The 25,989-nt window shown below is 39.6% G+C and overlaps 1 protein-coding gene across 3 annotated transcripts; it reads left to right on the top strand.

Moving 5' to 3' along the window:
- Window positions 1-1,415: 1,415 nt before the first annotated feature.
- Window positions 1,416-25,989, top strand: ptpn11b (protein tyrosine phosphatase non-receptor type 11b). 3 transcript variants are annotated; one of them, XM_030768968.1, is made up of 16 exons: window positions 1,416-1,496; window positions 12,886-13,008; window positions 17,109-17,303; window positions 18,351-18,543; window positions 18,771-18,887; window positions 19,282-19,395; window positions 19,929-20,025; window positions 20,218-20,297; window positions 20,492-20,647; window positions 20,810-20,941; window positions 21,103-21,257; window positions 21,401-21,468; window positions 21,619-21,770; window positions 22,063-22,160; window positions 22,771-22,888; window positions 23,527-25,989. In XM_030768968.1, exons 1-15 carry the CDS (start codon window positions 1,483-1,485, stop codon window positions 22,853-22,855), a joined length of 1,779 nt encoding a protein of 592 aa, XP_030624828.1. In that variant the 5' UTR covers window positions 1,416-1,482; the 3' UTR covers window positions 22,856-22,888; window positions 23,527-25,989. The 3 variants fall into 3 exon arrangements, with proteins under 3 accessions (XP_030624828.1, XP_030624830.1, XP_030624829.1); XM_030768970.1 differs by having other exon boundaries at window positions 12,886-13,021; window positions 17,122-17,303; window positions 20,218-20,301; window positions 20,505-20,647; XM_030768969.1 differs by lacking the exon at window positions 1,416-1,496 and adding an exon at window positions 8,825-8,904.

Below are 25,989 nucleotides of genomic sequence, written 5' to 3'. Positions count from 1 at the left end.
GTGAGTGTTTTTATGCTCCCACCAGCACAATAAAGAAGTCTTTTTACTGCATCAAACAAGGCCTCAGCTGTCTGACCACGCCAGTGCCTTCTCTGGCTCCCATTGTTCTGTCTCATGGGACTTGGAGGAGAGAGTAAGGTCACTGGGACATGCTACACTAGGCTTGATCAGGAGAGTCCCCCCAATCCAAGCCCCCCCCCCACCCCCCACCCCTTTATGTGTTCTGAGGGTAAAACTTTAATTATAAAACTATAAAACTATTCCTAGAATACATATGAGTATGTGAACACTGTGTGTTTTGCATTGCAAGTATAAGCCTGCAGGATAGAATTCCTGATACAGTGTTTGTATTGGCGCTCTTCCTCTGCATAGAGTACAGCAGGTCAAATGATATTGGTGGAGAAAAAAATCCATAGATGAAAAGCGCTTGGTTTCAGACAATTGCATAACCCCATCCCCCGGCAGATTAACCTCTCTGGAGGCTGGTGACGTCAACGTGGCCGTGGCATCACCGCAATGCCTACAGAGGACTCACGGCTGGCTCCTGAAATTCAGCCTTATCTTAATGGAATAGAGTCTCAGTGGAAACAAATGAAATGGAAATAGAAACACCACATGTACATGCGTGTTTCACAAATCCCCATTTCACTTACTGATATTAATAGCAGCAGTGTATGCATACAGCCGTGACAATTCCTAAAAATGAAACAAGATAATAACAATAAACAAGAGACCCTGAAGTGAGTGTGCATTACATTGTCACATAGAACTTTTTATCAGTATGACTTACGCACAGCATGCTCCATTTGATTAAACCTCACCCCGTGCAGAATAATTTAAAAATACAGTATATTTAAACAAATAATCAGGCACATGAACTTGTCTAAGCTCATGGTTGAAGATAAGTTGCAGTGCTTTCTTCCTGTCTATGTCAGACGCGATATAGCAGATAAGATGTTGCAATCTCAGTTCATCAATCAATGTGTTATAGTTTCACCGAAAAAATCTAATATTTCATGTATCTGTTATTTTATTCCGCTCCTGTCTTCTTGATCACGAGCCTCAAAGCCTCAGTGAACTCACAGTGCACATGAAAGAATTGTTGCGTCGTTTGGCACGAATGTGTTGGGGTGTTTTTAACTGTCTGAAAGATAAATTAAGCTGCCTATTCCAAATACAGTATGTGGTTCAGCTCAGGAAAGTTCATTCGGAATAAGAAATCACTTATCAACAAGCTCCGGGAAAACATAGTTGGAAGGTTTAGTTATAGTGTCACTTAGCTGGGGTCCTTTTTGTCAAAATGAATTACACTTTAGAGGCGGAGTATCCGCCAGTGATAGGTCCACGGAGTTGAACATTGTCTAACAAACGCCCTCACGGGCACACGCTCATGCACAGTTGTACAACCGAGACTCTGGGAAGGCTCAGTTTATTTGACTTTCCCTTCTCATTTACGGACCTTTGACAGCTCCCAGGACTGCTATGACGTCTCGCAGGTAAGCCAAATGTGACTGCGAAGACAGCAATGGACTTGATTCAGGGTTTGCGGCTCCTTTAATGAGTGGAACGAGCCTGTGCACACATACCCAGATTATGCAGCTCACTGAGTCTGGCTCGTGGCTTCTTGCATAGGGTACTTTCACTACTCCAGACGCCTGATCTATTCTGGCCCTTATGTTACATACTAACGCGAACCAGTACAAGAATTTAACAGTAACTTAGTCAGTGCGAGCGCCTGGCTATTCCTTTTCGTTATTATGTTTGCACATCCATTGTATCCTGTGTTTATTGAACTTTCAACCGTATGGCTAAAGCGAATTTTTCGCTGCTGCGATTTTGAACTGTTCCCCACCGTTTCTTACCCCCCCCAAAAACGCTGTCTGCTTGGGTGAATTGAGTATGTGTATTATTCATTTCTTCATAGCGTCGGGGGTTTTATTTGTTTGTTCTTGTTTTTGTTTTGTGTGTGTGTGTGTGTGAAATTGAAACGATGTTTTACGATGTGCTGCCATCAACTCCACAGTACACTACAGTATACTAATGTGCAATGACAGCTGGCTTTATGTCTTCTGTCAACTGCGATTTCTTTTTACTGTTTAGTGGAGGTAAATGCAGCACCATGTCAGAGCACAGTTATGCTAATATCAGTTTAAATAAATAGTCTTGCACTGGTGGTTAATATTGCAGCAGTGTATCAAATGCAGGAGAATATGCAAAACTAACACGCGCGCGCGCGCACACACACACACACACACACACACACACACACACACACATATTTAGCGTGTTTATTTTATGGGTACACGTCCTAATGCACCCTGAACACACAGCCATGTTGCTGACCGGTTAATCTTTCAGAGCGAGTGCTTGTACAGGTGGCTTTCCTCATACATGAGTAAACAGCCAAAACAGTTATGACAGTACCTAGGGTAACCTTTTGTCTTCAAGTGAGAAAGTAAAATCATTGAATTCTATATATTGGAATCAGTATATAAATATTGATAAATTCTAACGTATCAAACTTTCCGACCTTTCAGGGGAGAGGTGGCTGGAAAACTGCTTTGGAAAATGACATTTTTATTGATCGCATGGTACTTAGCCACAGTACACCTGCTGAATGCTTGAGGGCATGTTCAGAATTTTAGACTTAAGTTATATTCGACAACCATTTGGACGTCATGCTAAGGAAAAACACTCTGACACACTGATAGTTGTCCTGTCAACAGCGCTCCCAAATATTTATATAATTGCAAGCCTGAAGCCACAATCAAAGCGACCATATATGCGAAGTGTCACACGTTATGTTCCGCAATCCAAATTATGTTGTCATTCCTTTTTGCCCGTGAAAAAAACCCAATAAAAAGTAGCCTACTTGACCAAGACAGAGAAAACGTAAACAATAGAACGTTTTGAGACTATACAAACTCTGTGAAATTCATTTTTCCGACTTAGGCTAGAAGGGGAGAGTCGTCATGAAATTAATTGTCATGAAATGAATCGTCTACCATTGCATCGCAAAATTAAATGATAACACAGTCACTTCTAGTAAATCAAATTCAAGGCGAATTTCAATAATTCAACTATTTACTCTTATTTGTATAATCACTTAGGAATTTCGTCTCCCAATCATAGATTGCTCAAGTCTTTGCTGTAAAAATCACGTATCGAAATTTCAGACACATAGTGGGTCCTTGACAGATGAATATTTCCATTCACAAAAGCTCAGCAACAAGTTGTGTGAGATCCTCAAAAAGTGTACTGGTATGACCATTCCCTGCACATCTGAAAGTTAACAGTTATTTCCCAATTTATCTTTCTTGTTCTATACAGCTCAGTTTATTTCTGTCTTTTTCAATGCATTCGTCATTTGTGCTTTCCCAAATGGGGTATGGTTTAGAAACAAAAGGTAATGTCAACAATGTGTGAACCTGAATGTCTAGCATTATTGTTAGTTGGCTGCAGGTGGCCACTGTACCCACTGCAATGTCAGCAGTTTAAAAGTTTATAGTGTATGTAAACCCACATCCTTGTTAAGATATGGAGAAGCATGGAAAGTGGAAAATGTCAGTGTTGACTTGTGAGAAATGTCTTACCAGATACTGAACGAAGATTTCCCTCAGAACTACCAGTCTTTTTTTTCCATCATTGTGCTGAGCACATTTCCTGTGAATGTTTTGAGGCATGCTATGTGTATAACATTTGTTGTTTAGTACAATTGTATGTTTACAGATGACAAATATTTAGCCTGTGTTCAGCCTAAATCATGAGAATCCTAACAATACAAAAGTAAAGGAATCAGTTTGAAAAAAAAAAGAAGTTTATATTACAATGTTGCACTCCTTAAACAAATGACTTCATAGATTTAACTATGTCTTTATAGTAGTTATGAGATTCTTCATTAGCAGAATTCATTTCTGGGAAGTACTTGTCCATAGTCAAAACGAAAAGCAGTACTGTTTGTCTTCCCTTGTATTTTGGTTACCAAGGGTATTTTACTTTCGTTTTTTTTTTTTTTTTTTTTGTCTTTTGGCCCTAAGCATGTTTGAGTCATTGCTCCATCATTGCTGATGTAGTTACAACATTATGCTGTGATGTATGGGGTGGCTAGTGCTGTCAGTTTCCAGGCTTTGTCCACAGAGGTGTGACCCCTTCCTCTAGGCACAGGCACAGAACATCCTGTTTTTAAGCATCATCATCGTAGTGAGTTGCAGTACATAAATCAGAAAAAAAAAGACAATGCTTCCCTTCTCATTTTTATGGCAGCATATTCTTGACACATTTTTGAACCAGTGATCTTTCAAAATTTGGAACCAGCTGCTGACAGAATGCTACAGCGTACTAGTTTAACAACAGGTCATTGTACAAAGATGGCTCACAAAGATTCCAGTCTCAACTCAGAACAGTTTCAGAGTTGGTGATTCACTTTACTGATGGTCTTCACTAAAACTGTATCTTATTAGCTGTAATATTTAACTTAGCTAGTGTGTGTGTGTGTGTGTGTGTGTGTGTGTGTGTGTGTATGTGTGTGTATGTGAACATCCTATTACATATGTTAAAATAATAAAATATACCATCCTCAGTGTGTCAAATTCCAACCGTATAAACACTTGAATCTTCGTATGTCTGTTGTTGCTGTAGAAAATTGTTTTTTGTATGGTATTCGTTTTGTCTAAATTGTTATTGATAGGGCCGTTTAAAAGCAGGGGGATGGGACCCATGACTTTGTGTTGAAACAACCTGACAGATATGCAGACAGGAAAACAGCAGCCAATGTGAAAAGAAGAGATAGCCCTGTCAAAATTTCCAGGAATTCATTTCATCCAGGCAGCGACCGCTACACTGAAGTGAATAGTTACAGTTAATTTTAGTTGTCCATCTACAAAACAGTATGGCAGAGTAGCCTACAGAATTATATGTGTCCGACCAATGGTACAGATATAATGTGGTTAATGGTTCACTGTGAGTATTTAGACTGTGAGACTGAATACTAATGTCACTTAGCTGTAACCATAACCTTTTTTGAGAATCTGAACCCAGTGAAAAAACAGTTACTCTGAAAAACTCTATTTATAGCTCAGTGCTCTGAATACTAAACCTTGAATTTATTCTAAATAACTCTTCGTTAGTAGGAACATATGTTAAATTATAGCATTAATGTAACTAACGCAACCATCACTCTTCTAGATAACCAAGCTCCTGGATCACCACATCCAGTAACTAGAAAATAATGTGTCAAATACTCAGGATATAGAAATGCGAACATAAACGTTTATTATAACAGTTAGGTTTAGCGGTACAGGCAGAACGTATAGTTGCTTCAGATATACTATAAAACATACGCTAACGTACATGCAAAGAATCTTTTAATGAACAGATGAACTAACAAACGAATAATACGCAGCAGCTTCTAAACTACATAAAACAGGACTAAGTAGCTAATAGTACAAGTATTTCACCTCACCGCACTGAGAAGGCGATGAATATGCGATGGTAGCTTCCCTTTAAAGAGGCACGCTTAACCAAAAAGGAAATCTATCTGAAGGATGTAGGTTACTGATGAAGTTACTAAATGGTGGTGAGGGAAGGAGAGGAAAGGGAAGAGGAAGAGCAGGCAAGCCATGATCAGGTGTGAGAGTCTGGAGGTGCTGAATGGGCCGAGACGGCTTTCGTTTCGGAGCTCGAAAAATTTTAGAGGCGCGGATCTTTTTAAGTAACGAGGCTAGATTATTTCGTCACAGAAAACGAGCGGGCGGGGACGAGGCAAAATAACAAAACCAACTGGATTAACGCTCTGCGACCATTCAACATCTCCAACTCTCATACCTGATCGTGGTTGGGCCTACTCACAATGAACCATTAACCACATTTTATCTATAGCCTACCATTGGCACCACATTCATCGGCAACCCAAAAATTTATTTTATGCACTCATAAACCCACCCACACACCCTCCTATGTTATTAGAGTGTTGCCGTGTATCCAGGAATGATGTGAGTCACATAGCCTTTATTTTACCATAGACAGTACCACTGAAAAGTAAGATGATTCACAGGTTAGTGATAAGCACTTTATAAATGGAAATTAAGTGTAACAGAATCCCCCTGACTATAAAAAGTGCATCTGGTTTCTGCCTCATCTACACAGAGAGCACAACAGATAATCTAGATTATAGATATGCTATTACAAAGTGATGTAGGTGAGTGGTATTTGTGTATTTTTTTTAAATGTATACAAGCATGACTTCTTTGTTGAATAAGCCTTTTGAATAACTTAGTAGCCAGAGAGTTGTTCCATTAACTACTTAGAATGCAAATGTGGTTGATGTTAGATTTCATTTCAGATACTCCACCTTCCAGTGAAAACTGTAAAAAATGTTGATATATGCAATATTTCAGTTGAATGTTGAGTTAAGTTGATTCAACCTAATTCTGAACATCTTAATGCTCTGACTGAGGCACAACCTGACCCTTAGCAGCATTTGTCAAGCTAAACATTAAACAAGTATTTTGCTGGTGAGACTAATACTATAAGTAAAGCTCTATGCACTCTGAAAAACATTTTTTTTTCAACCACAGTGCCATGTGAAATCAGTGTGAAATAAATAAGTTCTCTACAAAACACCAAAGTTACCAGAATGCACTGTGTTTGATTTGGCCAGGGTGCATAAACTGAAGCCAAGTATTCCAGCAAGTATTCCAGCAAGATCAGCTCTTCTAAATATATCAGCAACTGTACCAAAATCCACCCAGCATGGTCCGTCTGAGCCAGATATAGACTCGAGAGGTCTTTGAAGCGGTGTAGGGGACTCTAAGTATATCACCTTTTTGTCACCAGGCCTGGCTCTTTAAATAGCTGGCTGTATTGAACTTGAGACATTATGTAAGAGGATAGAAGCAGCTTGCTGTGTGCACGTGGGCCTCTGTGTTTCCCCTGTCAGTAGATTTCAGCGCACACCGGCTGCTTTATCTCCCCCCCCCCCCTCTCTCTCCCACTCTTTCGCCCCCCCCCCCTCTCTCTCCCCCCCTGCAGTGTCTGGACTTGTCAAAGGAAAGAGAGACTATTCTAGGAAAGGTTTTAGTCACTCAAGCAGTCAGGTTACTCTACACTAAGTGTCAACATGTGGCAACATAAGGGATGGAATTAATGAAGACCATAACAACAAATGAGTAAAACATATTTCACATGTTTTATTCCCTTTCCTTGTTTTTACAAGGCATTCTCTTGCTTCATTTTAGCCAACTATTATTCAAAATTAATTTGTATTCTTCATTGATTTGCACATTTTTTGTTCATTTGGCAGTGTATAGGCCAAAGAGATATATTTTTAACAGAGACATTGTGGTTGCATGCAGGATATTTGTAGTTAATGATTAAACTAATGCACATTTGTTGAACTGGAGCAAAAGAAACAGGCTTGTCTAACCATCCATGCAAAACTTTATGTTGTTATTCAGAAGATGAACACAGGAAAATGAAAGTTTATTTTGTATACTCCCTCCTTAAACATCATTGTTGTCTTTGTGAGAGTTGGAAATGATGAGGAAGATATCTTGTACAGGCCTGTGTGAGTGGATCAGGCTTAAGTAGGGCTTATGAGGTAGAGACAACTCTTAATAAGCTGGCCTCATGATTTCCTGTCCAGTCCCATGCTGAGTGTGACGTGTTTCTGGGGAAAGTCTGACGCTATTGGCTTTCTAAAGTGTGACCTACTTGCTTTGGTCATGTAATATCACTGTGCTAATGGCAGGTTATCTCCGTGGAAGTGGAATCTTATTTTTCCACCATTGAAGGGAAGTTATGTGTTAACCTGCTCCCTCTTCAAAATTTGCCTCTGTCTCTTAAAATAACACGCCGGGTTTCCAGAGGAAATGTGCATGTTGTAGGTTTTCTTTGTCTTGAGTGATGGAACGAGTCCCTTGTACTTGTAGCTGTAGTGTGAACCTAAAGCTGTAGTGTGAACCATTTTTAAGAAATATATTTGATTTTTCAGCTTCAACAATAATGGAAAGCAGCAACTCCATGAAATGTGTGTGAACACGTGACACTATTGTTTTTGAGTATTTAATGTTCTTATCTATTGTGTCCCATCACAAATGAAATATCATAAGGATGAATCAGAGAGTATTACTTTAAGACTTATATTCTCTTTAAATAGTAATAAATAAATAAATAAATAAATAAAAATCAGGAATTTCTTCAAATCAGGGAATCAGTCTGCTGCTCAGCAGTCAGAACTTTAGAGATTTTTGAAAACTCCCCATTAACAGTCTTCATTGCCGTTTCAAATTAAATCCTAACTCATCAGTGAATGCCAGATGGATACATTACATACACATGAGCAGATCCAGTAGGAATCTCCTTTTATGGCTGTGGCTGTGTTTGCCCTGCTAGAGGTTTTCACCAGTTTTTCTGCATTCAAATAGTCATCGAACTGCTAAGCAACATGCCAACAGATGAAAAAAAAAAAGAAAGAAAAGAAAAGAAAGAAAGACACTGAATTGTCCCTCTCAGCTCCTCATCACATAACTGGCGGCTCAAGATACACAATCAGTGTAGCAAGATATTTATAAAAAGCAGCACCAGCTGCCACTTTCCATTTCAAATAATGAAGGCAAAGATAAAGAGAAGGCGGTGTAGGAGTGCGCCAGTGCGGTGACGCTGCATCACGTTCGCCCCCGAGGGATGGACAGTTGCTCAGAGGCTGATTGTACTGGCTGGAGCTCCTATCAGGGCAGCTCACACTCATCCAAATCCCAGATTAAACACCCCCGCCTCTCTTTCCAACCAGCAGCACTCCTACAAGTCCCTGCCCCCTCTCTTCCTCCTTGTGTAACTGTACTGTGCGTGGATTACTAAGCTCTGAGGCAAGCAGGGGCTCTGACAAGCTCCGACCAGAATGGTGAGGTAGGGAAAGAAAGCAAGTTATCAATATTGTTGTATTGAGTCTCTGTGGGGAATATCTAGTTGTTTTGTTTGAGATTGCTGATAGAGTGTGCAACTGCAAGCTGCAAGTTTGTTTACACTATGAAGATGTTGTCATTGTTGTCATACATCACAGATAGAGAGAGAGAGTGAGCGAGTGAGAGAGAGAGAGAGAGAGAGAGAGAGGTGGTTTGCCTTTTGCAGGATGTGCTGGTTGTGACTGTGCTGTGGTACATGTGTAACTCACTATAACTCCAGTTTGAAGCTGAGGTCTATGGTCATTGACTGCAGGGCCCCAGGGGTAAGGATTAAAGAAGGTGTTGAGTGTGAGTGCTTTGTTTAGGGGCACTAGAGATAGGGTCGGGTGACCTGTCTGATCCTCACCCAAAAACCATACCTCAGTGCAGGCCTACAGATAAGCAGGCTGAGCCCTAGGGCATGGTGTCTGTGTTTATCACAGTTGGACCTCAGTACTGTGCAGTTTGTTTTACCTGCTGTTTTCAGTTAGAAATATAGCAGTGTTAATGCAAATACATGATGTATTGCCATTTCAAAACACAAGCCTTATTGTCAGTAATAAGAAGTATCTGTCTGACTCTTTCAGAACTGCCTTAGGCTTTTGTGAAATGTAGGAAGGGCTGAGAGACAGTGCTAAGACGGCTGTCATTGTTTCATAAAAATACACGTTCGACAGCAGTTCTGTGTCGTCTTAAAAGACTGCTTGACAGTTGCTGGTTTCTTTTCTTTAATGAATGATGAACACTTTTTTTGCCTTCTCAAATTTTTAACTCTACATTTTGAGTAATATTTAGGAAAATGGGCATGTGGGCATAAAATTTTAAGAAGATTGGAAGATATTGTAATTTACCAAGAAAAAAAAAAGACCAGAATATTTCAGTCCAAATGGGTGCTGTCAGTCATTTGTCAGTTAAATTCTGAAAATGTCAAGAAACGCATGGCGTCTTGGGAAATGCTTGATATGTCAGTATTGTTCTGTGGTTGCATCATGCCCCATGCACAATGCAGAAATGTGTCTATCCTCATCTCTATTTTTTCTTTCAAAATTGAAATTGAAAGCTTCTGTGCCACAGCTGCACTTCTATTTTAGTGTTTTCAACACATGCACTGTTTGAAATTTTGAGTCTCATGTATTTGCATATATTTCCAGGAAATACTTAGAAATGTTCACATTTACTCAGAACTGTCTCTAAAAGAATCTCATCAAACGTTATCAAAAGTTACAAACCAAATACACAGAAGATATGAGATAACAAAACCTTATAAATGTAGGAGTATTTCGTGCCTGGAGCATACCATTAGAGAATGTAATTGTAGAAACACATCATTTCTACAGTATTTTCTGGCATTTGATAATGGTTGGTTGTTAAATATCTCCAAAAGCACATCATTACAGAGACATCTCTACAAGGTTTATTAAAAAAAAATCAGAGAGTGCCATAGTTCGAACTCAGTGATACAAAAAACACTAGAGTGATAATTTTACTGTGAACTCTGTGGTAATATGAATATGTCTCCCTGTCTGTTTGTCTATGCTGCATTTTTAATTATTCAAAAATTGGACATCCTTTGGTGACAGTCCTCGCAACAATCTTTATTTAAAATTACTTAACATTGACAGTATTCAGTATTGGTTTAGCACCTTAAAATGATCCCTTCCGTACATGGCTATGTCTTTGATGACATCAGACAGACTGGTCTGATCTGCAGCCCCCAGAACTCAATCCCCTCTCCTCACCCCCAACAAGTATATTTGAGTCTAATCTCCTTGTGAATGCCAGTAGCAATCGGTTACAATTTGCTGTGTGTTTGAGAAGTTATTTTCTAATCTCTTGGGCGAATGAGAGAGTATGGTTGACAGGGATAAGAGGGTCAGGTACAATCTGGGCCAGTGTGGGGCTCCAGATGTCTGACTGCCTGCGACCTTCTGTTCCTCCTCTCACGTGAGAATGCTTTGTGAATGACAATCCGGGGGTTATTAGGAGTAGCTTAATTCATCTTACCTCCGTGTCTTAACGGAGCAGCTGCCTGCTAGCATAAGCTATCATCAATGGTATCCAGTCCACTAGGACAATGCAGGGATCTGATTACTTAAGGTTTTCCATTGATGAAATAAGGCAAATTCTCAGTTTGATTTAATTTGATTTTATTTGCATCATCTTTTTTTTTTGTTTATAATTGACAACTAAATCCATTCCTTCGAAAGGAATGGATTCACTTATCAATCACATGTTTTCATCTTCTTCAGTTTTCACAAGCTTGTCCTGCTCAATGTGCATAGTTCTTGGCAGTGACTGATAATACAACAAATGTGTTTATGTGTCAACTTTAAAGAAACAGCGGGTATGGACAGACAGAAGTACATGTTGGAACGCTTGAACCAGTATATTAACTCAAAACATTTGGTTTTACAATGAGAGAGGTTTATACGAGGACATGAGGAAGTAGATGTTCTCTCAGCTCAACATGGAAGGAGGTTATACCACAGCTTTATTGGATTTCGGTTCTAAATGTCACCCTCTCTTCAGCTTCCCATTAAATGAACAGTGACTCTACTGTACTATAATCTACAGTACGTAGTAGTGGATGGTAGTGCAGCAGTTATTCAGTTGTTTATTAGTGTAAGTTGGCCTATGTTGTAAGGTTTAAAATCTTTTATTTGGATTCTGTGCAATGCTTGTTTGATGTTCTTACGTTTGGATAGTTTTACTCATTTTACTGGTCATGACATAAAATGTGTAATTGTTCACAGCCTGTGTGGGAATGATGGGAGTTTTTTCATCAACATTCATGTGCTGTGTGACTCACAGTGTCTCGGTCTATGTTTATCGAGCAGTCTATTTTTTCCCCAGTTGTTGAATCATTGACATTTTCAGTGACTAACTCTTCTGTTTTATCTAAATTGTTCACTGCCTGTTTTTGCTTGTTTTGTTTGGTCTTTCCTTCCTCCATGTGTCACAAACAGTGTTTTCTTGAAAATAAGTTAAAGGTTTGTCTATGCCAAAATTCTTCAAAATTGTTGTCATAACATTATGGGCTTAAAGCTCACTGTGGCTCTGTATGCTGAAAATATTGCACAAACAAAAATCCTGTACTGTACTGTAAATATATGAGTTAATGTGAAACAAACTATATTTTTAGACATCTGTTAAAAACAGTGCAAACTAGTCACTTGTTTCAGTTCCTTTCTGCTGATGCAAATACTGTATATCTGCCAAAAGTTTTTGTTTTTTTGTTTTTTTCTCCCTGTGTCTAGTCTGTGTCTAAAATTGACTGTTTAAACTGACAGATGCTTTTTAATAGAAGCTGTTTAAGTACGTCTAAGTAAGACATTTTATACTTTCATTAGTTGGTCTCTGTCAGATTTTATGCTGTCGGCAGTTTTTCAATTGTGAAAAGCATGGGGATCAAAATGAAACAGAGCATTATTTAACAATGGATATGAATTTGTCTTAAATATTTATATCACTGTTTAGGTGTAAGGGGTTTTTTTTCCACACTAAAGTAGTACCTCACAAACTGCTTGAAAGTTAGCAGTACAGCACGATTTCATTGGATCTCAGCTGTGACCTTCACACAGGGAATGTTTACAGTGGTGATGTGGAAATAGCCTGGGGGAGTGTGTGTGCCCAAAATGAAAAGTCAACTGATTCTGTTTGGAGTTGTTTCTGAATGGACTTTTGAGAAAGTTTTGCTGTTAACAGACTGTTTAATGGTTGTTAAACACCTACTGGCATATTGGCAACCTGAATTCCGGTTCTACCATCTTGTTCCTTTGAAGTCTTGGAGAGAAACAATAAACTGCTTTATGAGAGGTGTACATTTGCCTGTGTTTCTTAGTACACATCTTTGTTTGCCCTCAATCCATTAAAAACCAATATTTTGACACCATTTTTGTTCATTTGCAGTACATATAGTTAATCTGCTCTTTGTTTTTGTTTCAAGGTGGTTCCACCCCAACATCACTGGGATTGAGGCAGAACACCTCCTCCTGACGAGAGGGGTCCATGGCAGTTTCCTCGCCAGACCAAGCAAGAGTAACCCTGGAGACTTCACTCTTTCTGTCAGGTCAGCCTCCATGGTGTATTATTTTGTGGCTTTGTGCTCTTTGAATCCACCCTAAGGTGGTACTGCCTTTTTGATAAATAAAGATCCAAAATCCATTCCACAGTCCGGTTCGTCTGGTAACTGAGTTAGAGATTTTCAGTCCAGTTAATGTGGTAACTGAGTTAGAGTAGAGCTTTGCTTTTTGTTTGAACTGGTCAAGTTGAAAGTGAAACATTTATAGTGTGGTCTCCAGTTAAGCTGAGTAAAAATTTGTCTGTGAGTTATTGAGTTCCCAGGGGGTGCTTAGTTGAGGCACTCTCACAGCTCTCTGACATTTTATGATCTTGGTGAAACATTAGTTTTTATAGTAATTCACTTGGGACTGTCCCCTCCAGGAGCATGCTCTCCTCAACCCCTTCATGCCAGTTTTCCAGTCCCATGAGACTTTCACATGAATGGCTATAGAATTAACAGTTTGCATTAATAGGATCCCATTTCACTTTGTGGTGACTTAAGGGGTTTGTCTTTGGAAAGATACTAGCTCTTTTCCCAGGGGACGGTAATAGTTACCCTGGATCAATGCGCTGCATGCAATTTACAGTTCTTGTCACTGACTGAATAATCTCGCCTGAGTTTTCTGCCAAGGAACTATGAAGAAAAACATTTGTTGTCTTCGAAAACACTTGTCCCCTGCTCTTTCTAGGACTATTTAAGCGAAGACTGGATAGAAGCTTCTGAAGTTGCCTGTCAGTTGGCATTCTGTTGGAGAAAGTATCGGTTTATGGACTGTAGTCTGCTTTACAGCAGCTGTTAGTCTGGGCAGTGAGTGAAGAGAGAAGCCTGGCAGGGAGTCAGCAGTGGCGGCTCTTAATAGCTTTAAGATGGGGAGACCGCAGAGCCCAGACCTGCTGTCTGAGGCTTTGCGGTGAGTCTCTAGCTGTGTCTAATGTGCTCCAAACTGCAGGCCACGTGCCTGGGCTTCACCACAGGCCTACAGGGCCATGACCTCTCTGGCCTAGTCCTGATTTATTGGCCTTTGAGTGAGGTCAGCTGTCTGTGCACTGGGAAAACCTACTGGGAGTACCATTAAGGAGAGGTCACCAGAGTTTGATGAAAGGAGAGAAACAGTGGCGCTATTTTTACATTACTACAGTAAACTCAAAATACCACTTACTGAGGCTTCCACCCCTCTTTCAGTTTAGAGAAAAAAGAGTAGGTTAAGCTTTTGGATAATAACTTGAGGTACCACAGAAGTTAAATGGTCACTTTTTAAAGTTTGACTTTACTAACATGTCAAATTTGTGATTAACTGTCATTTAAGATTGTGTAACATTGTTGCTGTGCATATATATCTTGCATACGTGATAAATCGCTTGTAGAATCAGACTATTCCAGAACTTTTAAGAGACACTGCACTCATACCTCCATGTACCAGACGGATAACGACTGTTAGGGCACTAACAGGTCAACTCCTGTTTGTCTGATAAAGGCACAACATTTCCAGGAGATTGCAAGCTGTCTGAGCACTGTCTTTTAAATAAAAGCCAGATTAAATGATGGTTCTTAAGCCAACCCGGTTACTGTTTGTATAGAATACAGTAAATTTCCACTGTAAGAATCTTTTGTATGGGGAAAAAGGATTTTTTAAGCAGTTTCTGGTCATTTCAGGGCATTGTTTTCAGTTTCAGTTTTTCTGAAGGGTTTGCACTAAAACTGATTACTCTGTCACGAAGATGTTTTACTCTCTTTGGAAAACAGTGCCCCTTACACCCTGTCTGCAGTTATCCAGCAAAAGCAAGCCAAGTATCTCACAGCCATACTCCTTCAAGGCTGAAAATGGCTTTTTTTTTTTTTTTTTTGGACGAGAGGATGAGAAGGTAATTACAAAGTCATTAAGAACATCTCTCCTTACAAGTGCATTATGAGATAAAAGGCTTGATATCCTTGGTCAAATGGACGCAAAGGGACTCCATCCCTACATTATCTTCTTCTCCATGCCTCTCTCTCCCTCTCTTATCTCTCTCACACTGTTTTTCCTGGGTGGAGACTGCTACTCACTGTCTGCTCCATTGTTAACCATTCAAGGGCACAGCAAGATAGAACGAAGCTTAGCGCAGAGTCAGGACAACGGTTATGAAATGAAACAGAATGTGTTGTTCAAATGATCAGGATAAGGTGAGGGGGCTCTGATGGGCTCCATTTTTCTGGTTATTATAGCTGTCAGAGAGGAAATGGCTCTCTAAACCTTATTAGAAATCCCATTGAACAGAAAGTTGGAATATATCACTTTCTGTCAAATTTTGCTGGTGGGTTCACGCTCTGCCGCAGCATGGTTCACAGTCCCATGAGAAATGCGAAATGAGCACGGCCCCAGTACTCTGTATGGATTTTTTAACTGTATTATGTAATGTGGGATTGCTCAGTTAGCATAAGATATTTCCACTGCAGACTATTAATAGATTTTCACAATCGATTCCCAGTAAAAATGTTGCGCAAACCAAAGTTTAATGAACTTTGTTGTTTTGTCTGCACTCCAATGAATTGAACAAAATGGACACCAACACAGAAGATGAGACTCCTGTGTGTATGTATATGCAGTAGCATGACTATTTGTGTTTTGTGAGGATACTGGTAAATAGGGGCATTCAGAGTGACTCAATAGTGCTATTGTGTTTGTCTTTTCACGATTACACAGAACTTGGCTTTGGAACTAACATCAATGATGAACTTCTATTGCTCTTGAAAGAAAAGTTGTTCACGGGCGTCCTTGTATCAAAAGGGTTTTTTTTTAGCAAGATAGCATGACTGCAGTGTTTTATCCTTTTGCCTCTGATTGTGAGTGCTTTGCTGATAGTTTACAGTGTTTTGACAATCCTTTTTGTAATATATCATTTGGAAAACCAAGGTAATTTCTTTGAGAAGGATAAAACAATGATATGTGCTCAGGTTATGAACTGATAGATGCAGTTTTTTGTGAGAGCTATGTGGGAAGACCTTTTCTTCTGGAATCATCCTTCGGCATGTCTGGTATTCGTTAGCCCTTAAAGAGAGATGTGAATGGAGCATTTTGAAATCCAGAAAAGGAGCCTAAATGAGATGGAGGGTGTTTTTGTCTGGTTGTGTCTTCTCTGATTGCATTAGCACCACACAGACGACGTGGAACGACTCATCTGCTGCAGTCAGTGGCCATTAGCATGTGCCGTTGAGAGGCCCAGCAACATGGCTCCACAGCTACAGCACATAATACAATTACAGCTGGGAGAGAGTGTAGATTTATGAGAGATGCTGAGATGATGATGGATGAACTGGAAAGTAAGGCAGAGAAGGGAGGAGGAAGATAAGATTTATTCCACCTTACAGGACTCTTTTCCTAGTAGTCAATCTGTAGGAGAGGCTTATTGCCTCAAAACAAGAGGACCCATGTTTGCCATGCCTTCATTTTTATGTACTTGTGGAGAAAGATATAATCTCTATGCATAACGTAAGGTTGTGGTTTGAGTGCGTGGTTTCAGTTGATTGTATCCGAAGGCGCAGGTGTTTTTTTTTTTTGTTGTTGTTGTTTTTTTTTTATTTCCATTGTGTGGCATTTAAAATGACACATTTTAAGACATTTGAGTTGAGAATGGAAAATGTAGTGAAATCCATCCCACTCACACAGAGATATGGATTAGTAGGTCAAGATACATAATTTGTTTTAGCAATGAATGATCAAAAATTGATATCATGTTTAAGTAAATGAGCAGTTTGAATGTTAGGCACAAGTTTGAATGATCAAGTAGTTCAAAGACGTATGTAAAAATACTGGTCATCCAGCATGAATTGTTTCGCTAGGCTTAAATGTAAAATTATGAAAAGTTGTTTTAGACATAGCTGTTTTTGATATTCATATTCACTCACGTTCATAGCAGTGTTTGTCTTTCTTTTGTTTTATTCTTATGTATGATAATAATGATAAATAATTGATGTTTCTACTCATTATTCATTGATATATGCTTACAGTAACTGACTAAAAAAATGTCTCTAATCACTAATTAATTCCCTCTCCTTAATCCTCCCTCCTCTCTTCTCTGCCCTCCCTCACTTTCTGTTTTTCTGTTCTGTTATCTGTCGATCTTGACTAGGCGGAATGATGAGGTCACCCACATTAAGATACAGAACTCAGGGGACTACTATGATCTGTATGGGGGGGAGAAATTTGCCACTCTGGCTGAGCTGGTTCAGTACTATACAGAGCAGCATGACCTGCTACGAGAGAGAAACGGTGATGTCATCGAGCTCAAGTACCCACTCAACTGCAAGGACCCAACTTCTGAGAGGTATTGCAGAACTGCAGGGCCAAGCTGTGGTACAAAAAACCTGTGAAAGTGGACACGTGAAACCCTGCCATCTAGTGCACAAATCAGGCAGAGATCTGCTGAGACAGGTCATACAAGAGCCACAAACACAGTGGTTTCAATGTCCCATTTTAGTCGGTCTAGAGTATAAGACAAAAATCACTAATTTGGAATACTGTACCTTTTATCATGGCCACAAAACAATAGTTATTGTAATCAGTATGAAAAAGGAGTGAAAGTATCCAGAATCTCCTTAAAACATTGGAATCTATCAGGAAAGTTTTTCCTTTCCTTTTTGGATATTAAATGTAAATACAAATAATCTCTTACGAACCACACAAAAGACACTTTTTTTTCCTTTTTAAATTCTTAAATATGTTAGCTGAAAGACTGTCCTTTCCTGACCTTCTCTGCTCAACTATGGTTGATGTGTGATCGTTGCCTTAAAGCTCAAAAATGTATGTTTTATGCATGGTTTTTGTGGGTTTTTCGCTGAATAAGCACAACTAATGCCTCCTACGCATACGATCACTCCTCTTCAAAAACACCACTGTAGACCACTGATGCTACAAACAGTTCTGCTGATTTCCAACCACAGCTGTATAGTTTCTGTGTTGCATTCTAAAATATGCATGACAATCTAGCATATCATACCACTACAGATTTCTACAGCCAAAATGAGTGCATTCGTGTAATCTTAAAACATCATTTCTTACATATTTCATAATACAACTCATGCAGTATTCTATTTTTTGGCATTTTTGTTTTCCAGAATAATTCATTTGAGGTTTTGTTTGCAAATGCTTTTAGCATTTTTTGAAACAGCCAGCTTGCATCATTAAATGTGATACCTACAATAGATGAAATGTCTTTTAATATTTTATGTCTAATACAATGAGTTAGTTCTCCATTTTGGGTGACTGGAAATCAAGCATATTTCAATGTATATATATTTAGCACTATCTGGCTATGTTCATGCTCCATGCCAGCATGAAATACCTTGACAGACATTTATGCCTCTTCTCTGAGGTGGTACCATGGGCATCTCTCTGGGCGTGATGCTGAAAAACTCCTCACAGAAAAGGGCAAGTCTGGGAGCTTCTTAGTGAGAGAGAGCCAGAGCAAGCCTGGTGACTTTGTGCTGTCCGTCCTAACCAACGAAGAGAAGCATGAAAACGTGGACCGCAAGACCAAAGTCACCCACGTCATGATCCGTTATCAGGTCAGCCCCATCTAAGTAAAACAGACTAAACAGAGCTGACATTCAATCTGACCTTGAATAATAGTACATTTTCTCTGGCCTGTGTTGGGCCATACACACTCTATCAAAGCCAATTTCACAATGGTAAATTCTTTTTGTATCCAGCGTATGATGTCATTTTCACAGAAAGGATGATTCTGAGGAAAAGACAGCAGGTCATTTTCATCTCTTTTATGTCACGTGTACAGGATGGGAAATATGACGTAGGTGGCGGGGAAAGATTTGACACCCTGGCAGACTTAGTAGAGCATTACAAAAAGAACCCAATGGTGGAAAAGAGTGGAATTGTAGTGCACCTCAAACAGGTAAAACATTGAAAAGATAATCAATAGAAGATAGAGTTGAAATCAGACAGACAACCAACCCTTTGGAATCTCAAACAGTCTACAGTTACATAGCAACCAGACTTGTTAAATTATAACAGTGACCTACTCAATATTCTCAGCATTTGTCACGTATGATCTTACAGTTCAGTAATATTGGAATGGTTGTTTGCATGTATAGATTACAAAATTGGCTAGGCTTTAGTGTTGTTGTTTATTTGTGAATTTATCTGTCGTTTTACTCTGTTTTATCTATGTTGTGTTGCTACAGTGGGCATATGCCTAAGGAGTATGTGCATTCTCAATTATTTCCTTCTATTTTTGTCCCTCCTTTGAGACTGATGGATAATGCCTTTCAATCTTTTACATGTTTTAGCCTTTCAATGCTACAAGGATAAATGCAGCCAACATTGAGAATAGAGTGCGGGAGCTAAACAAAGTTGCAGACAATTCTGAGAAACCCAAACAAGGATTCTGGGAAGAATTTGAGGTATTTGATTGCCAGTGTTTGATTTAGCTTTATTTTATTTTATGAAATGATACTATCAAAATTGTAAACTTGTCAGTCTAGCGATTTGCTCTTTATACTGGACATTAAACTAGAAAAACAAAAAAAAACAAAAAAAGCGTTCAGCTCCTAAAGCCTTAAATAAACTGAAGTTCTGTTAGGCTATGCATTGTCCTGAAAACATACATTTTAGTATGAGAGCTGTTTGGACAAAAGGCTTCCTGTTCTGGTTCCTTTGTGACTTCTTGTGTTTCCTGTAGTAGATTCTCTAATAATTCTCTAGGGGGCACTAGCTGGACCTTCAGTTATATCTTGTTCAGCCAGGGCTATGGTGAATAGCAGAGAAGAACTCACATTACAGCACAGAAACCTAACAGGACTGCCCTGACAAAGCTATTCTCACAGTCATATGTCTTCTTGTGTAACAAGTTTCTGTGAAATGCTGAGTTGGAGAGATCCTCAGCACTCTTCTTTGTAATGGGCTGAATTCTGTCTATTCCCTTGTGTTTCTGAAGGTGTTGCAGCAGCAAGAATGCAAACTCCTTTACCCTAGGAAAGAGGGTCAGCGACCAGAGAATAAGAGCAAGAACAGATACAAGAACATTTTACCCTGTGAGTGACAAGCCAACTACACCGCTAGTTTACCTTTTCTCATTGCTAGAGCTAATCAGTCAGTATTTTATGGAATACAGAACTAAACTGAGGAACTTGAAGGTGCTCTAAGTGTACATTGCAGAGTTATACAAAACAGCTGCACATGGTTGTGTATTGGTGTATGTAAAGACTTTTCCCCCTCTATTTCAGTTGACACCACTCGTGTGGAGATACGGGAAGCAGACCCGGATGTGCCTGGCTCAGACTACATCAATGCCAACTATATAAGAGTGGGTCTCACACACACACACACACACACACACACACACACACACACACAGTATACACACATTCAGTAAAGCACCCTTAGTCACCTGACAGTGTCAAAAACTTGCCTTTCATTTTGATTTCATTTGTCTGTAACATTGATGTGTCCAATACTCTTATTTGTGTATGTTGTCTGACTGGCTTTTTCATCCTCTAGAGCATGCATGAAGAAGGTCGTCATGGTGATGAGGGAAAAGTGTTCATTGCTACCCAGGGCTGCCTCCAGAACACTGTGATAGACTTCTGGAAAATGGTCTACCAGGAAAACACTCATGTCATCGTCATGACAACCAAGGAGATGGAAAGAGGGCGGGTAAGGGCTGAGTCTTGGGGTCACTGTGTGTTATGCTAATGCAAAAAAAAAAAAAAAACGCTATGTGAATATTGAACATGAACAACTTCAGGATCTTGTTAATTATTAATTGCTTCATATTTGGTTGGGCCTGATATGAAATCTTTTAACTTGTGTTCACAGAATAAGTGTGTGCGATACTGGCCAGACCTTCACTCAACAAAGGAGTTTGGAAAAGTGAGCGTGAAGAACATCGAGGAGCACACGGCCCAAGACTATATCTTACGAGAGCTTGAGGTCACACGCACGGACAGGGTGAGACTTCTCTCAACGAGGAGAGGGATTCTTTGTAGTAAATAATTAGATGTTACATACTGGACAGTAATATTTGATTTTCACACTGACAAACTTTTTTTATGACAAATATTGATAAGAAAATCCTTTGACAAACTCTAATTGGTTGGCTGTAATTCTAGAGGGAACCTCCCAGATATATTTGGCACTACCAGTACCTGAGTTGGCCCGACCATGGTGTACCTAATGAGCCAGGGGGTGTGCTGAGCTTTCTGGAGCAGGTCAACCGAACCCAGAGTGCCATTCCAGATACCGGACCTATAGTGGTCCACTGCAGGTAACAGTCTACTGAATTCATTTCATATTTCTTTTACAGTAAACTTTAAGAAAATCCATAATTTTGATCTAGATATCATAGAACCAAGGAAAACATCTCCTCTGGCTTCTCTTTTATCATTGTTTTCTCATCTTTTATTTCAGTGCAGGGATTGGAAGAACTGGTACCATTATTGTGATTGACATTCTAATTGACATCATAAACAGACAAGGTAATATCCTTTTGTCCCACTAGACAGTGCCCAAATGAAAGCTGCATTTTTAAACTTGAGAATAGATCATTTAAAACTAAATGCTTGAACTGGACACATGGGAAACATGTACGTGTTCGCCTGAAGTTAGTTACTTTCCTTGTCTGTTAGGTTTGGACTGTGACATTGATATCCCAAAGACCATTCAGAGAGTTCGACAGCAGAGGTCAGGCATGGTCCAGACTGAAGCACAGTATAAGTTCATCTACATGGCTGTCCAACAGTACATTGACACGGCCCAGAAAAGGCTAGAGGAAGAACAGGTACTGTTTCAGAGGGAATTTCACCCATTAGCACTGTCCACTGCCCAAAGTAACCTTCCAGTCCAACCTGATATGTATACAGGGGATTTAATTACTGCACGCCGTAGCCTTCCAGACCAACGGGAAGTTCATGCTATCGTATTTCAATGGAACTTAATTAACAGTGTCCACTTGTGGTTTCAGTGTGATACCACACAAAATCATTAACAAGGTTTAAAAAAAAAAAAAAAATATATATATATATATATATATGCAGTTGTTTATTCTGAAGTGTTCTTGATTACTTTTGTAGAGGAATAAGACGAAGGAGAGAGAGTACTCCAATATCAAATACCCTCAGATGACCAATGCTAGGGCCAAGTCCAACATGTCCTCACGCTCTTCATCTGTGTAAGTACTGACCTCAAGACACACACAGTGCAGACAGAGAATCGTTGAATTACACACCAGCCACGTTTACACTGTGGGCCATCAGCTCAGGAACATAAGCCCACAGTTCCTGGTTAAGCCCTGTTTAAGCCTAGCCCAGTACAGTGTAAACGCTCCAAGGGCCAGGAACTAAGTTAAAGCACCTCGTTTGGCCCACAGTGCAAATGGGGCTATTGTGTTCCTGTAGGCACAGACACACTGAACACTGGCCTTTTCTGGAGAGGATCTCATTCTGCACTCTCATGCTATGTTACAGTTTTAAAGAACCAGTGTTCAAGGAAATCCAAATTCTTTGAAATGTAGTTTTTTTTTCTTTTGTCAGTTGATGTGGTTGAACTCTGCTGTAACTCCTTAAAAACGTGTGTAAACTATGCTACATATGACATATGAGAACATTTTCAGCATGTGTGTTGCATAAATGGATAGCAGTAGTTTGAATGAGATTTTGATGAATCAGTTCATTTCAATGTGTGTTTGCTTTTTCTTCAAATATCCCTGCATTATTCTGAATATGTTATAGATTTTTTTAAACTCTCTGTCTCAACAAAAGTCTCCCTGTCTTCTTCTTTAGGATGAATGAGGACTCTTCCGGTGTGTATGAGAACTTAAACATCAAAAACCCAAAGGGGCCCGTCAGCAGTAACACTAGGAGATAAGCCATGTGGGCTACCTCTCCTTTCTGCCTCTCTGTGAGCATGTTTTTCCATTCACAACATACATGCTGTCATGAAGCCACGCGCTCTCACACACACACACACACACACACACACACACACACATTGTCACAAACACAGGTGCAGGGTATGTTTGGTAGTTAGAGGTGCAGAGTCTAAAGGAAAAAGAGAAAGGAGTTTGAAAGGAGTGTGTCTTTGTTGTTTCTTGCTCATTCACAACTTTTATGAAGCATCTTCTTACAAAGTTCTGGCTTTATTCAGCTTTAGTTTCGAAGTAAACCACTTCTGTTTCTGAGAAAGCACTGAGCTCACTATTCTTAGAGGAGTACTTGTCCTTTTCTGATCTCTTAGTACCAAGACGGAATGTTCATTGTAAAACTCGAGAATTACATTTGTAAGTTTTCCAAATTTTAAAAATATAGCCTTCTTTTCAAGAATGGAAAGAAAATAGATCTTTTGTTTCAAGTTTTTTAATATCTACCAAATTATAACTAGATGCCACACAATGAAACAGTAGACTGAATTGAGCAGAAGAATGACTCACATTTTGTATTTCTCTCCCTCTTTTCTCTCTCTCTCTCTCTCTCTCTCTCTGTTTTTGTGTGTGTGTGTTTGTTCATGTGTGTGTGTCCACGTACCTTGCACAACTGCAGCCCAAGTGCTGTTTCTAAGCACTTGACTTTGGGAAACTCTGAAACTTGGCACCAAATGGACTCCCTGTATGTTGGTGGTGCCAGAGCTGAAGCCAGCACTGTTCTGCTTGCAGGCTGGAGTTGCCCTCCCTCCCCTCCACAGAGAGGAAGACAGCTTTGCATCCCATGGCCCTGTTCCTTCTACCCACTCCCTGACTAACTGCCCATGTGTCTCCAGCCTTCTGAGGCTCGCGTTTTGAAAATGAAGTGCCTGACCTCCAGCAGAGGCTGTTCCATCGTCCTTTTCTGCATCAAGCACAAGCAACCCCACTGGAGAAAATGTTCTGTACTTTTCTCTCCAGTTTAATCAGTCTACATACACACACACACTAACACACACACACACACACACACACACACTATTCATACATTCATTGAATGCACTGAATATAATGCAACACCTCACAAATTCAGTGTTAAAGTTGAGTGGAGCAAAGCTCTCTCTCTCCTCTTCATTTCTTTCTGTCTGCTGCCAGACCTTGCTTTGTGCATTGGATGTCATCTACTGTAACCAAAGACCTTTGATATGCTGAAGGCTATCTTACTAGCAGTAGTTATTAGTTTTTTGTTGAGTGATGAATGAGCCACAGCGAAGCAATTTGCTACACCAGACGGCATTTTCACTCAAGTGTACACATACAGAACGCTCCTGTCTTCAACAAGCTCCTCCTTTTTGAAGTGATATTTTTGTTGTATTTTGCTTGCTTGAGGCATAATTGCTATTACCTTATGGTCCTAAATGTGGCAGATGGATATTTTTTTTTTTTTTAACGGGGAAGCTAAAGAGAAGAAAATATAAATGGATGCATTTGGTACAGTGCAGTGTTAATCTTACGTGCCAACAAGCACCTTGTACTTTATGTTCCTCTCAATGCTTTTTATTTTGTTTGAGGAGCTTCAGCTAAACAGAGTCAGGCTCTTCAAGGTGCTCTTTTTCAGGATCCTCTGTCATGATCCTCAGTCACCTGTATCTAACACTGTAGAACTGAGAGGGGTGTTGGATTGCAGTAAGAAGTGGGTCTCTGAGTCCTGTCAGGGCTATTTTCACTTAGCCTCTGGTTCTCAGTCTCCCCTGTAAAAATTATAGTCAGGCCTTTGGCATAAGATAAGTCATAGGATTGTTGATTTATATTTAAATATTGCTCTCATTTGTATCTATGATTCCTTTTGGACATGTTTTTGTGATTTTGTGAATGTGATTGTCTGAAATATAGCACAAATACAGGTTTTTGCTGTTGGAGGATTTTAGCTCTGGTTGACAAGATGTCTGTGGTTTTATCAAGCATTTCCATGTGTTCCTCAAAAGAAGAACCTAAAACCGCTCCATGGTAAGACTGATGCACTGTTGTAGTATGTGCACTGTGGTGTGAAAATCAATAACCAATATCTAATGTCATTTAAGGATAGTCCTACACAACAATTGCAGGTTCAGAGGGTTCAGGAAGTCTTTAAGTGATATCTCTCCATTAGAAAGTTAAATATGTGGTTGAAATTGTGCAAAACGCAGAGGGCAAATCAGGATGCTGGCCTGTGCATTGACGTGTATGGCCTTCTCTGAAGTCTTTAGCAAAACAGCACCAGAGCAGATGGCCCGAGCTCAAGATTAAAGAATAGATTTGTCTGGGAGTAAAAAAGTAATTTGAAAGATGCCTGTAATCCAGACATGACTGTGATTGGCTTAAGCCAGTGTTAGCAGTGATGTCAGGAGAAAAGAGATCGTAGAGGGCTGCATGTGAAGGATTGTTCAGCCTGTGCAGTATTTACACTGGTCAGCATTAAATGAAGTTCAGTACAGGTTACACTGATCCAGTGGTTGAGTAGCAGGGTGATATGAAATGACTGGTGGTGTTCTGGGACAGTATGGAAACACTGTGGAAGATTTCTGTGGAAGAGGGATGGCTTGTTTCCTTTATTGCATGTCATGCAGAAGCATTGCATGTCCACCCCTAAGATTTAACTGAACAACTGAGAACTGTGCTTGGAATGATATCTCCCAACAAAACACTGTCCTGTGCTACTAACAACCGAACATTGAAAAAACTCTTTGAAAGGATTTCCCGGTATCCAGCATCCACTGAATTCAATTTATAGTTTTTATTTATTCTGTCTAGCGTCTGACTTGCTGTTTGGGCTGCTCAGCTGATCTTGATGATTGATGCATTTCACTTTGCCTCTGGGATAAAGGGTTGAGCTGTTGAGACTTCAATACTTGAAATTCTGTGTGAACTGCTGAATCCATACTGCAGATTATTATCTGCAGCTATCAGAATGTCCATTGGCTGTTGAAGAGCGCCATACATTGTCTTTTTGTTCTTTTCTCTTGGTGTTGTATTTTACATAATCGAATTTTTGTCTTTTGATGAGTTGTTTTAAATTGTACCTTTCAATTGTACATTGATAGACTTGTTCAATTATCAATTTTGT

The sequence above is a fragment of the Chanos chanos genome, chromosome 3 (assembly GCF_902362185.1).
Source record: "Chanos chanos chromosome 3, fChaCha1.1, whole genome shotgun sequence".
Lineage (NCBI taxonomy): Eukaryota > Metazoa > Chordata > Actinopteri > Gonorynchiformes > Chanidae > Chanos > Chanos chanos.
This window is presented reverse-complemented; position numbering and strand designations above follow the sequence as displayed.